This window comes from Geotrypetes seraphini, chromosome 12, assembly GCF_902459505.1.
Source record: "Geotrypetes seraphini chromosome 12, aGeoSer1.1, whole genome shotgun sequence".
Taxonomy (NCBI): domain Eukaryota; kingdom Metazoa; phylum Chordata; class Amphibia; order Gymnophiona; family Dermophiidae; genus Geotrypetes; species Geotrypetes seraphini.
The window spans coordinates 100,883,986-100,898,942 of NC_047095.1; the positions used below are offsets into that span (position 1 = coordinate 100,883,986).

The 14,957-nt window shown below is 42.1% G+C and overlaps 1 protein-coding gene across 1 annotated transcript in view; it reads left to right on the plus strand.

Annotated features, from left to right (window-relative positions):
* LOC117346182 (vomeronasal type-2 receptor 26-like) overlaps positions 1-14,957 on the plus strand; it is a gene marked incomplete at its 3' end in the record, with an annotated part of 71,392 nt that overhangs the window by 26,664 nt on the left and 29,771 nt on the right. Inside the window, exon 4 of the mRNA XM_033915584.1 lies at positions 7,593-8,381. Coding sequence (XP_033771475.1) covers positions 7,593-8,381 — 789 coding nt within the window. The remainder of the gene's footprint in view (positions 1-7,592; positions 8,382-14,957) is intronic.

Genomic DNA, 14,957 nt, shown 5'->3' on the forward strand with positions numbered 1-14,957 from the left:
CTACCTGTGCTCCTATCTGCTTCAGTCTCTTTCCCAGAGCTCCAAAGTCAAGGGTGTTCTTGGCAGTGTCATTCGTTTCAACGTGGATGAGCAGCATGGGGAAGTTGTCCTGGGGCCTGAGAAGTCTATCAAGACAGGTGGTCACATCTCTTATTCTGGCTCCGGGCAGACAGCAGACCTCCCTTGACTGCATATCCGGTCTGCATATTGGTCCCTCAGTGCTCCTCAACATGGAATCCCCAATGGCTATTACTCTACGCTTCTTTTGGGGGTGTCGATCCATCGTCCCCGGAGAGGAGATGTGTGCTGATCCTGGTCCATCTCCACGTCGGTAGTCTCTTCCTGCAAGACCTGGAATCTGTTCTTCAGGCTCAGCTGTGGAGTCGATGTGGTGCTGCCCTGGTGAGAGAAAGAGTGAGAGAGAGAAGGTGAGGAGATTGTAAATGGGGGGGGTCTCCTACGTTTACCTGTGGAGGAGGTCACTAACTACCAGGAGTCAGTGTCTCCATCCATCTCCTGAACTGCAACAGTTGGTTTCTATGTTGGCTGCCCTGGAGTCATCATGGGAGATCCGTCACGGGCCCGTTCTGTGATTTGGGATAGTTCCTGCACTATCCCATCGATGTAGGCCTCATCCTCTCTAATGCCTCTCAGACGTTTCACCTCCTCCCTGAGGCTCCTTAGTTCCTGCATGATGTCTTCATCCCGCTGACTGACCTCCTCTGTCTGTGTATAGGCCGTAATGTACTGCTGTGGGATGGCCTCGGTCTGCACGGAGACGTTCTTTCCCGGGGCTGTGTTCTCCTCCATCTGTGCGTAGGCTGAGTTCATCTCCCGGATCACCTCAGTGCAGGGGATGCCAACCTTGCTTGTAGGCTTCACACTCCTTGTCCGCCCTGCCATAACAAAAAGGGAGAGAGTGAATGAGAGAGAGTAAATGAGAGAGAGTAAATGTGAGAGTATTAGAGATAGTATGAGAGATAGTATAAGAGTATGTGAGGTTAGGGCCTCTGAGGGGTAAAGTTGAAGTAAAGTTGAAAGTATGAGAGATAGTATGGGAGATAGTATAAGAGTATGTGAGGTTAGGGCCTCTGAGGGGTAAAGTTGAAGTAAAGTTGAAAAGTTAGGTGTTAGGTGTTAGAGAGATCTGAGCATTAGGGTGTCTGGAATAAAGGGTTTGCCCTACAGTGTCCTGCTGCCCTGGATTTGGCTCTTCTGAAGGCTCTTCGCAAAGGCGCTCTCGCTAAGGCGAGCGCCTTTGCCGCTCGCCTTCGCCACGTGCCGAATGGCTGTGCACCATTGGCTCGCCTCCTTTAATGGAGGAGCCCAGATGCAAGCTGCTGACGCGGTGGGGGTGGGCGGAGCTTCTCTCGCTGCGACCCCGAAGGCTCTCTTACTATCTCCGGCACTCCTGGCGCCTCGTGCCGCCTCCCCTCCTTGCTCTGCACTCCTCCGATCTGCTGCCTCCTCTGCCTGCCTGCCCGATCAGTCCTGAGCCCGTTGGCTTGCCTCCTTTAATGGAGGAGCCCGGACGCAAGCTGCTGACGCGGTGGGGGTGGGCAGAGCTTCTCTTGCCGTGACCCCGAAGGCTCTCTTACTATCTCCGGCGCTCCTGGCGCCTTGTGCCGCCTCCCCTCCTTGCTCTGCACTCCTCCGATCTGCTGCCTGCACATTTAGATAAATTGCCCGCCATGAAAGTAAGGAGCAGGGAGAGAGATGCTCATGCGGCAGCAGCGGTGGCGGCAATTGGGTGGCAACAATCAGGAAGGATGGAGGGGAGGGAGGTGCTTGGGTGGCGGCGGCGGCAATCATGCAGCAGCGGCTATCAGTATGGAGGGAGGGAGTGTGATCGGTGACTGCGTGCATTCCCTCCCTTCATTGCTAAGACAAGGCCATTCACCACTCCACGGGGTAGTGAACGGCTTTCTTCCCATTCCTGTGAAGACCAATCCTTTTCTTTCCCCTGTTTCAGTGGGTTACCTGTGGCTAGAGGTAGGTAACAGTCACTGTGTCATTCTCTAGTCTCCACCAACACTTCTGGAAGACTGTTCCATGCATCTACCGCCTTTTCTGTAAAAACGTATTTCCTTAAATTACTCCTGAACCTATCACCTCTTAACTTCATCCTATGCCCTCTCATTCCAGAGCTTCCTTTCAAATGAAAGAGACTTGAATCATGTGTATTTATACTGTATAGGTATTTAAAACATCTCTATCATATCTCACCTCTCCTGTCTTTCCTCTTGTATAACTCTTTTTTTTTTTTTAGAGAGAGAAATCATTATTTAGCAGCCCAAGACCAAATTATTAGTCACTCACATTTAACTAGAACAAGCTCTGGAATTCAAATGGTTGTGTAGCAATTATTTGAGTGTCAGAGCAGTTAGCTCACAGGACCCTGGTAGAAACCTCTACTGCAGCTTAGTACAAACCATTGTTAGTAGAGCAGTTGACTGAGACTTAAATCCAGAATTGAAAGACTTAACAAAGACTTCCTAAGAGTATTGGGAGCAGCGCAGTGCGTTCAATGTGACTCCCTGCACTAATAACCGCTATCGCGGTTTAGTAAAAGGGAGAGGGGCTGGTGAGAAACAACAGCTTTATAGCTGAGCAAATTTCCAGAATGCTGGGGAAATTCTAAAGCTTCTTGTAATAAATTTTTACATTTTTCCAAAACTATACCCTTTTATGGAAAGGGAAAAGAAAGGCAGCGTTGGACAAACAAATTCAATATATGCAGATGACACAAAATTATTCAAACTTATTATAATTTACTGTATAGTTTATTATTTACAGTATAGTCTACTTTTAACAAGGCAGATTACAATCTTACATACTGTATATAAAATTTACAAAACTATATCAAATTTTATGACAGAGAAAGATCACATATTATCCTCTATCACAATGAAACATCAATAATATTTTATCTTGCAAAATAAATAATGTTTCAACATATACAAGAAATTACAAGAGTCCATCTCATACTTAAACATGATGGATGAAATATATTGTACCAAAGTACAAAGTGGTGCTCATTGGAAAAAAAAATAGGCCAAATTATTGTTACATTATGCTAGGTTCCACATTAGGAGTCACCATCCAGGAAAAAGATTTGGGTGTCATTCTGGACAATATGTTGAAATTTTCTGTCCAGTAGGTGCCAGCCAAAGAAGGAACAGAATATTAGGAATTAAGAAAATAAAAAAAAGAATATGGGGCTCATAATCAAAACGGAAATACATCTAAGAACAGGCCTAAATCGGCACTTGGACGATCAGTAACACGTCGTCCAAGTACCGATAATCGAACCGGGTTATAGACGTATGTAAAAATGACTTAGGCCTTCACAGTGCTACTACATGCCCAGAGCTAAAAGGGGATTTTCAGGAGGAGTGTCAAGAGCAGGATTTGGGTGGGACTTGGGCCGTTCTAGACTTAGTCATACTGCATGTATAACCAAAAGTCTTACAACACTGCCTAGACGGAATTTGGATTAGGCCATCTAAAACCAGGTCTAAGTCCACAGAAGGTATCCAAAGTGACCAGATAACCACTGTAGACACAAAGTACAGACCTCCACACAGTGCCCCAGTGATCACCCCCATAAAAATCATAATAACAACTTTACATATCTGCCTCCAGAACATCAGCACCTGGCAGCCTGGTATAGGAAAGCCTAGTAGATCTACACTGAGGTGGCTTAAGTGGTCTTGGGGGTGGGTTAGTGAACCATGGAGAGGAGGACCAAGGCTCATGAGCCACTCTAATCACTGCATTCATGGTGAAACGTGCACTCCCCCCAAAAAATCCAAACCTTTTTCTACTGCCATATAAGTTGCACCTGCAGCCATAAGGGCTATTGGGGTGGTAGATAGGTGGGGTGTTTTGGGGGGCTCACCATGACCTATAAGGGAGTTGAAGTGAGATGTGTATGTGGTACCCTTTTTGTGAAGTTCAAAGCAGTGCCCTGTAAAGTACACCACTACTATGGTGCAATGTTTGGGTGCCCAGTCCGTTACTTTGCTAACCCTGCCCATGTCCCAAAGGTCTTTTTTCTAGGCGTTTTTGATTTGGACAAATTTTTGGATGAAAATGGGGTATAAAGATGGATGACTTAGCGGTCTGGATGATCAGATGGCTGGACATACAGTTAGATGATTTTCCCCCCAAAAATATGTTGGACATATTTTTTGAAAATGGACCTTGTCCCTTGTCAAACTTTGGGTAACTAGCGACTTAGGCCCAAAACAGACTTAGACATTTCTTTTGATTACGCCCCTCCATGAACCTCGTAATGCCAGTCGACTGCTCTATTCTTTTTTTTCTTTTCATAATTTAAATTGAGTTATATTGTAAACTGCTTTGATATTTTTGGATTGTATCTGTGCTATATAAATATTTTAATAAACATGAACATAAACATTGAGTATGATATCAAAGCTTATAGAATAGGTAGTCGCTGAATAACTAACTTTTCTTTTGAGAAAACCAATATTTTGCACCCTTGATAAAACAGTTTTCAGACACATTTTCTACTGAATACACTTTCTTGGTTACTGCTGACTTTTTTCACCAGTTGTTTGATGCTAGAAGGAAAGTCCTTCTTCTTTCATTACATTACATTACATTAGTGATTTCTATTCCGCTTGTGCCTTGCGGTTCTAAGCGGATTACAAATTAGAAGATATCTGGACATTACCGAGAGAATTATATAACAGTGATTCTTGTACATTACATAATATAGTTGAGAAGTTACATATAAAGATTCAAGTAGTTATATGTTCGGGCAATAGAAGATTACCTAGCATTGATTTTTTTTTTTTTGGAAGGTGAGGTTTGAGGGAATGACTGATGTGCTATTCGCAGGGGAGAAAGCATATACGAGTGGGAGGAGATTAGTGAGTGAGGACGTGTTTTTTGAATAGGACTGTTTTGATTTCTTTTTGAAACACTTTGATGTCTGTTGTTTTGATCATCAGTTTGGTGATGGTGGGGTCAATTTTCGCTGCCTGTGTCACCAGAAGGCTGTCGTAAAGTTTCTTACGTCTGGTATCATTATGAGGGGGGAAGGTGAATAGGTTCTGAGTTCACTGGATCTAAGAGCAGCCTTTGACCAAGTGAACTTTCCTTGGTGACTGCTTACAATCACTAAATTGGTTTCACTCTTTTTGAATGAGATTTCATATCAGGTTCTTTGGAATAACTCTGGCAACAATGAACTCACCTATGGAGCTCACCAGGGATACTTCATGTCCTTGAACCCATGCTTATTCATATTTTTATTTCTCCAATTGCTCTCTTACCTCAGAATATTTAGAATATGATTTTTGTTTATATATGCAGATGGCATGCAGTTATTTTCTCTTGATAAAAAAGCTTGCATCCTAAAATAAATTCTATCACTGCTAAGCTTGCTAAAACATCTGACTGGATTGATTCAAATGGTCTTTCGTTAATCTCTCAAAACCAATTGCATTACTCTTCCCTGACATTGGTACACCAGTCTTCCCAGTTTTACCTATGATTCATTGTGTCCAATTGGATATGGGAGTATAAATTCTAAAGAAAGGACTCGATATAAGAAAACACCCTTTCTTGTAATTGAACGTTTTATACATATCAAATGCTGGAAGCTGAAGAAGGCCTTTCTTGGATGAATGAAAAGTTCTTAAGGTGCATAGTTATTTAACTTGCTTGAAAGCTAGACAGGAAGATCAGAATGGTAGGATTTATACACCAAATATACTGTAGGCTGGGTTTTACTAAACTGTGGAAAAGCTTCTTACAATGGGCCAGTGAGGTAAATGCTCTGATGTTCATAGGAATTGAATGAGCATTGGAGCATTTACGTCACCTACCCATAGTAAAATGCTCTTCCACATTTATATAAAATTATCCCATAGAGTTTTAAAGGTTAAACAAGTCATTACAGGTAGCCAGTGCAACTGGTGCAGAAAAGACATAATATGATCAAACGTTTTACTTCCAGTAACAATTGAGTCTGCACCAATTGCAACTCGGTTATATTCATTCCCTGAAAAAGAGAGTTTGTTAGTTAGTTACTTCCTTTTACAAAACTATAGCATGAGCTTGGTGGTAACAGCTCTGATGCTCATAGAAATTTTTTGAGCATTGGAGCTGTTACCACTGTGGCTAGTGCTGAAAAAAAGCATGCTATGGTGGTGGGGGGGAGGAGTTTAGTTAGTTATTTTTTTAAAAAAAATTATAACCCACTATATCCAACAGTTCTGTGCAGGGCACATTAAAACATACTTATGATACACAATAACAGACCATCACAGAGTTACAGTAGTCTGATCTACTTGTTCTCAAAACTTGAATAACCTCCAATAGATTGCAATCACTTAATACATGTTTAATTAGGGATGAACATTGTTTTCTGATCCAGTCCAAAGTGCTTCTCTGCAACAAGACTACAGAAAGCATGCCTTTAGCTATAATGAGAGTTTTTCATAGGCCTGTCTATATGGAATAGTAAACAATTCTTTCTCTGATTGGTGGGAGACGAAAGCGGAGACTCCTGTGGGTTTTTGGAGAAGTCCAGGCTGACCCCCTTGACTCCTGAGGCAGATCATATTGGCTGAAACACCTTCATGTCGAGCCACCTCACAGACTTTTAAGATTCATTAATACATTTCACCACTACGTTTCTCGTCTGTGGTTTGTTCATTTCTACTTGGAATGTGGAGATCTTTCTCCTGGTTTGTTTGACCACATCATAATTAGGGATGAACCATTTAAATATTCAGATTTGATTTGATTACACACCCTAATAGTACCTCAAATACTGTATACAGTATTATTTGTATTTGGCCAAATAGTGATTTTTATTTGAATACTGTGCTAAATGCTACTGAAATAAACACTTGAGCTCTGATTTCACATTGCTTTTTTATTATTTGTTAAGCTCAATGTTCATTATTTGTATTCAGTATTTGTATTCTGCCAAATAATAATTTTTGTTATTCATATGCATCTGAATAGTAAAATATATTCTCATCGGTACAGCTGTCATATCATTCAGCGATAGCGATGAAAAGCCCTGACCTTACCACAGTCTAAATCTGTGATGATTAGAATACTCTTATTTCAATATCAACTTGCCACCTACAGTTAGGTGAATCTTTGTAAAATTACTTCTGATCTGTGGACATTTAAATACACAAATCTGTGTGCCTAAATTTCTAAGGATGTATTTATTGGTGTTGAGGCATAGATTGAGGATGGACAGAGATAGATATGTTTTTATAAAGTGTGTCTCCTGCTGCACCATTTATAAAATACAGATGCACGTCTAACAGCCCCATTTTCTGGATTGTAGCTGGCATTAGCCAACTTACTGTATGCATAAAAAATGGAGATCATGGTGGGGAAGGATGAAGCTGCCTTTTACTCTGCTTTCTCTCAGTCCAGCTCTTCTGCTACTGAATACCAGTTGACTTTCATTTCTGATGATTTTTCTCCTCTGCTCTTTACAGTAGAGTTATGATCTAAATATTTGATACATGAATGAATGTGATCTTTTCATGACTAAAATGGTGATGAATTCAATCTGTCATTTGCAACAGATCAGTTACACCTCAGGAAATTTTGACATGAGTGACACAGTTAAGTTTCCTTATTTCTACCGGACTGTCCCCTCTGAAGTGTATCTCTGTGCTGGGATAGTCAAATTATTGAAGCATTTTGGCTGGACCTGGGTTGGTATCGTTGCAACTGATGATGAAAACAGCATGCGGGCTGTGCAGATCCTAAGAGAAGGGATTGAGCAGAATGGAGGTTGCACCGAATTCATAAAAACCTTCAGCCCCTCTATTTCTCTACTGCGTCAAAATGTGAGTGATATTTACCAGATCATCCTAACATCATCAACTAAAGTGATTATTTTGTACTGTGATAGAGAACGCACAGAGGTTATAAAAAAATCAATCATTTGGGAAATACCCGGAAAGGTCTGGATCATCAGAGCTGAAGGTTTATTTTTCTTACCCTCATACAATGCTGATAGGAAAAACACCTTTGCTTTCACTGTAGCAAAGAAGAATATTCCAAGCTTTCATAGATTTGTCCGTGAGGTAAACCCTGCCATGTTTCCAAATGATTCATTCTTAGAGATGTGGTTTAAGGATCTGTGTAATAACCAGTGCCCTGAAAGCATCCAAAGATCCTGCAGCAGTGAGGAAATATCTGACTACCTCTCACACTGTGATGTAATAAACTCTGGGAACAGCTATAATGTATACAATGCTGTGTACGCCCTGGCACACGCACTGCATTCCATGGTTACTTTTAATTCTGGAAATAACACTACATGGCATGGAGAAAGTGGGAGAGTGTTGGAATTTTTGCCATGGAAGGTAATGCCCTTTGTTAGAGGAATGGTATTATTGAGAAGATGTGATGGTATATAACTGCACAATGTGAAAGAGAAGCAGGATGCAGAGGCATTTGTATAGTCACAATGGCTTCATTCCCAAAATTAAAAACATAGTAACATAGTAGATGACAGCAGATAAAGACCTGAATGGTCCATCCAGTCTGCCCAAATTTTTTTCTTAGCTATTTCTAGGCAAGAATCCAAAGCTCTACCCGGTACTGTGCTTGGGTTCCAACTGCCAAAATCTCTGTTAAAACCTACTCCAGCCCATCTACTCCCTCCCAGCCACTGAAGCCCTCCCCAGCCCATCCCCCACCAAATGGCCATACACAGACACAGACCATGCAAGTCTGCCCAGTACTGGCCTTAGTTCAGTATTTAATATTATTTTCTGATTCTAGATCCTTTGTGTTCATCCCACGCTTCTTTGAACTCAGTCACAGTTTTACTCTCCACCACCTCTCTCGGGAGTGCATTCCAGGCATCCATCACCCTCTCCGTAAAGTAGAATTTCCTAACATTGCCTTTGAATCTACCACCCTTCAACTTCAAAATATGTCCTCTGGTTTTACCATTTTCCTTTCTCTGTAAAAGATTTTGTTCTACGTTAATACCCTTCAAGTATTTGAACGTCTGAATCATATCTCCCCTGTCTCTCCTTTCCTCTAGGGTATACATATTCAGGGCTTCCAGTCTCTCCTCATACGTCTTCTGGCGCAAGCCTCCTATCATTTTTGTCACCCTCCTCTGGACCTCTTCAAGTCTTCTTATGTCCTTCACCAGATACGGTCTCCAAAACTGAATACAATACTCCAAGTGGGGCCTTACCAATGACCTGTACAGGGGCATCAACACCTTCTTCCTTCTACTGGTTATGCCTCTCTTTATACAGCCCAGCATCCTTCTGGCAGCAGCCACTGCCTTGTCACACTGTTTTTTCGCCTTTAGATCTTCGGACACTATCACCCCACTATTACTTTCCCCGTCCGTGCATATCAGCTTCTCATCTCCCAGCATATACGGTTCCTACCGATTATTAATCCCCAAATGCATTACTCTGCATTTCTTTGCATTGAATTTTAGTTTCCAGGCATTAGACAATTCCTCTAACTTTTGCAGATCCTTTTTCATATTTTCCATTCCCTCTTCAGTGTCTACTCTGTTGCAAATCTTGGTATCATCTGCAAAAAGGCACACTTTTCCTTCTAACCCTTCAGTAATGTCACTCACAAACATATTGAACAGGATCGGCCCCAGCACCGAACACTGAGGGACTCCACTACTCACCTTTCCTTCCTCCGAGTGACTTCCATTAACCACCACCCTCTGGCGTCTGTTTGACAGCCAGTTTCTAACCCAGTTCTCCACTTTGGGTCCTAACTTCAGCCCTTCAGGTTTGTTCAACAGTCTCCTATGAGGAGATTTGCTGAAATCTAAGTAAATTACATCTTGCATATAACTTGATCCAGCTCTTTGGTCACCCAATCAAAAAATTCAATCAGGTTCATTTGGCACAATTTACCTTTTGTAAAGCCATGTTGTCTCGGATCCTGTAACCCATTAGATTCAAGGAAGTACACTATCTTTTCTTTCAGCAACACTTCCATTATTTTTCCAACAACTGAAGTGAGGCTCACCGGCCTGTAGTTTCCAGCTTCATCCCTGTGACCACTTTTGTGAATAGGGACTACATCCTCCCTCCTTCAATCCCTAGGAACCACTCCCGTCTCCAGAGATTTGTTGAACAAGTCTTTAATAGGACTCGCCAGAACCTCTCTGAGCTCCCATAGTATCCTGGGATGGATCCCGTCTGGTCCCATTGCCTTGTCCACCTTCAGTTTTTCAAGTTGCTCATAAACACTCTCCTCCATGAACAGCGCAGAATCCACTCCATTGTCTTCTGTAACTTTGCCAGACAATCTTGGTCCTTCTCCAGGATTTTCTTCTGTGAACACAGAACAGAAGTATTTGTTTAGCACATTTGCTTTTTCCTCATCACTCTCCACATATCGGTTCCCAGCATCTTTTAGTTTAGCAATTCCATTTTTCATCTTCCTTCTTTCACTAATATATCTGAAAAAATTTTTGTCTCCCTTTTTTACATTTTTAGCCATTTGTTCTTCCACCTGTGCTTTCGCCAGATGTATCTCTCTCTTGGCTTCTTTCAGTTTCACCCTGTAGTCCTTTTTGCACTCCTCTTCTTGGTTTTTTTTATATTTCACGAATGCCAACTCTTTCGCCTTTATTTTCTCAGCCACTAGGTTGGAGAACCATATCGGCTTCCTTTTTCTCTTGTTTTCATTGATTTTCTTCACATAAAGGTCCGTAGCTATTTTTATCGCTCCTTTCAGCTTAAGGCACTGTCTTTCCACTTCTCTTATGTCCTCCCATCCTAACAGCTCTTTCTTCAGGTACTCTCCCATTGCATTAAAGTCTGTACATTTGAAATCTAGGACTTTAAGTATCATGTGGCCACGCTCCACTTTAACCGTTATATCAAACCAAACCGTTTGAGGATCGCTGCTTCCCAGGTGAGCATCCACTCGAACATTAGAGATACTCTCTCCATAAGTGAAGACCAGATCTAATATCGCTTTTTCCCTTGTGGGTTCCATCACCATTTGTCTGAGCAGAGCCTCTTGAAAGGCATCCACAATCTCCCTACTTCTTTCCGATTCCGCAGACGGAACATTCTAGTCCGCATCCAGCAGGTTGAAATCTCCCAACAGCCGAACCTCCTCTTTCCTTCCAAACTTTTGGATATCCACAATCAGATCCTTATCAATTTGCTGTGATTGAGTTGGAGGTCTGTAGACTACACCCACATAGATAGAAGTTCCATCTTCTCTTTTCATAGCAATCCATATCGCTTCTTCCTCTCCCCAGGTCCCTTGCATTTCGGTCGCTTGGATATTGATCTTTACATAGAGAGCTACTCCTCCACCTTTTTGACCATCTCTGTCCTTCCTAAAAAGATTATATCCCAGTATGTTTGCATCTCATCCATGTGATTCACTGAACCATGTCTCTGTGATAGCGACAATATCTAGATCTGCCTCTAAAATCAGGGCTTGCAGATCATGAACTTTGTTACATACTATTCATGCAGAGATAGAAACTACATAGCAATATTTTAAAATGCTGATTGTCACGGGTTGAATTAGACCTGGAAATTCAGTGTTGGGTCTAACAAAAGTGACAATACTTAATATCCAGGTCCTTGTTAACTAGCCAAAGTTATATGGCCAAGTGACTACTACCATTACTATACAACAAAATAAATTGCTTTGGTTTGATCCCAAATTTGCAAATATTCCAAGCACAGTTACACTTAATACTTGCAAAATTCTGCCAATAGAGTCCTCTTCTAGAGTACCGTTTCCTAAAACTTTGTAATTTTATCACTATGTACATCGCTTAGAATAACGATTAAGCGATTAATCAAAATTTTATTAAACTTGAAACTTGAAACTTGAAATCATCTGATTAAGAAATTTGTTTTTTAGCTTACGCACATTGGGGTCCTTTTACTAAGGCACACTAACTGATTAATATTCTATGTGCACCTTAGCATTTAACTAATCTTTAGCCCTGACAACCTGCCTACCCACCACCGCAATGATCGTGGCAGGAGAGATTGGCTATCTCTCCTGCCATGATAACTGATCACCCCTCTACCCAGACTGCCACGATCCGGGATCGTTATCACGGCAGGGTGTTGAGCCATCTCTCCTGCCACGATCGTTGCTGGGGGTATGTGGATTCTATAACCAGTGTTCTTTTTGATTACAGAATCCAGCTTTTAGGCAAAGCCCCTCCTTCGCCTAAAAGGTATCGTTCTGGGCGTTTGGGACTTAGGCTTTTTTTTGGTTTGATAATGTATTACAAGTGTAGACGTAGTGGTAATATGGCCTTTGAAACTGCTGAGCATAGAGGTAGGCCATTCTCAAAAAAACCCTCATTTTGGATATTTTTTTAGAATGGACATTTTCCTTGCTTCTACTTTCAACGTTTAGGGCCTTAGGCCAAAATGGAACATAGACGTTTTATTTATTATGCCCCTCCAAGCTTATATACAGCATCTTCTCTATAAAGATAGAGCTTGCCACGGTTTACAAAAAATTTAAAGAAAGGAAAATATAAAAAGAATTAGTTAACTGTATAGAGAGCACCAAAATTTACATTTTTGAAAATAGCCATTTTCAGATGTTTTCGAAATAATTGGAAAGAGCCCAGATTATGCAGCTGGACAGAAAAATTGTTCCAAAGCTACACAGGTTGGCCCAAGCACCTTAGGCCCCACCTGTGGGCAGGGTTTCAGATGTCTGGGCCAATCTGGCCCCATTCTGCAGCTGGCTGGCCTGCCAGACGGGCGGGTTTGGCACCCGTCTGTCCGGCCAACATTTTACAGGTAAGGGGGGTGGAATTGGGGATGGGGGGATCATGGGATTGGCAGGGGGTCGCGGGTCAGTGGGGGGGCCAAACAGGGGTTTTGGGGGTGGTAATTGAGGGGTGTTGTGTCAAGGGCAGGAGGGCCTGGGATCCCTCCTGCCCGTATTGTAGTGGGGGTGAGAGGGTAGGGGGGGTCTACCTGGGCAGGAGGGGTTGGGCTTCCTCCTGCCCGATCGTGTAGGGGGGTTGGGGATAAGAGGCCAGGAGGGCTTGGGCTCCCTCCTGGCCTGATCATAATTGGGGGGTGCCGTGGGGCAAGAGGGCTTGGGCTCCCTCTTGCCCCGATGTTGTGTGTGGGGGGTGATGTATTGCGGCAGAAGAGATGCCTCATCTCCCCTACCGTGATGCCATCACTTGTCTAACCGAAAATCCATGACCTGCGGTAGGTTGCTGGGGCCGCTGAGCTGATCGCAGCAGCCACCATCAGCTCAGCGGCCCCTTTTTCGTACTTAGACCTGTTTTGACTTTGTCTAAGTCAAAAACGTATAAGTGCCGACTAGGCAACCTGCCTAAAGTTTTGGTTATACCTGCTGCACGCCTAGGGTGTAGGTCGGCCCACCGCCCGCCCTATCCCCTCCTCTAAACATGCCTCTTTTCTCTCTGTGCATTTAGTGGCAGGGGAAAGGCCTAAGCTGGTTTTAGATACATCTAAAACCAGCTTTGGTTATGGGTACTTGGATGATCAGGCTTTTTGATCATCCAAGTAGCCATTTAAGACACTTTTTAGATGTTTTTTTTTTATTATTATTATGAACCCCTTAGACTTCTACTCTTGATGTCCAGAAAGTCAGCTTTGAAAATACCCACTTGAACATTTTGACTAGTAGGACATCCAAGTGACAATTTATGCTAGTCTAACATTTTTGATTATTCCCATGACAGTCTGAAAAAAAAGGTTATTCAAGAGTGATAAGTGGGTAGTTGAAGCTGGTCAGGTAAGGCTCTGTGTGAGGTAGCAAAAGGCAAACAAACTTTCAGGTCCCCTTTAATATAACTCCCTAATCACTGGGAGTGAAAGATCGATAATCAACAAGTGAAATGAAGAAACATTTGCATCTAATTTGTTTAAGTAAGAAAACATTGGATAGTACTAGCTAATAAAATGCAAGAAAGAAAGAAGGAACTCTTATTGGGAGCCTTGATTTTTGCCAAAATTAGGTAATCTGTGCTATTGCAATCCAAATAAGAGAGTTGTGAGGAAAATATGTTGATCACTTAGAAGTTTACTATTCAGGATACACTTTATTGATAGAAGCATGATGTAGACTCAACACTGACAGTGTTTCAGCAAAGATGTCTTTATCAAGAATCTCCAATTAGAGATCTTTCCATGAAATGCTGAAACATGATTTGCAATTTTTTTTATTTTTTTTAGTGCAATCTGTTTTTATTAGTTTTCCATAAAACATTATACAAACCATCAAACAACTCAAAACAATATTATTGTATACAATGTCACCTAAACCCTTTAAACTCCCTCCCTCCCACCCAGTAAATTTGAAAAGCACATGTAGAAAACCTTCTATTTTTGGGATTAATGAAAGGCTCCAAAAGGTTGTTATTCACATCTCCAAACATAGAGGTGTGACCAAGACTGTTAAGATTACCCCCTCTACCTTTCCATAATCTCAGAACCATATACATTCCAAACCACCATACCACCTTCCCCCCCTTTTACTCTGAGACTAATCAGTGTAGTGATAAAGTGTGGAAACACAACCATGCACAGGTTAAAAGCTACAGATGTAGTATACAGAACAGCAATAATCTCACCCAGACCCCAGTCCAACTCCGCCCTCTTTCCTATCCCTACAATATAAATCCACCCTCTAACTGGCAGTACCATGCTTAGATGCCAAAAAGACTACAAAACTATGGCACCAGCAATAATACAGGAGAGGTGAACAAATAATCTACCCACCAAAGCAGACTATCCAATCTTCAGGCATCCCCCAACCCTTGAGACAGTAAAAGCCAAAAGTGAATTAGCAGAAGGTGGGGAGCAACAAAGAGAATACCCCAAAATCTCTAAAAATCCCTAACCCCATAAGAACACCATATAGAATGAAAGGATCCTACCCTATCAACATGATGGGGATACTAT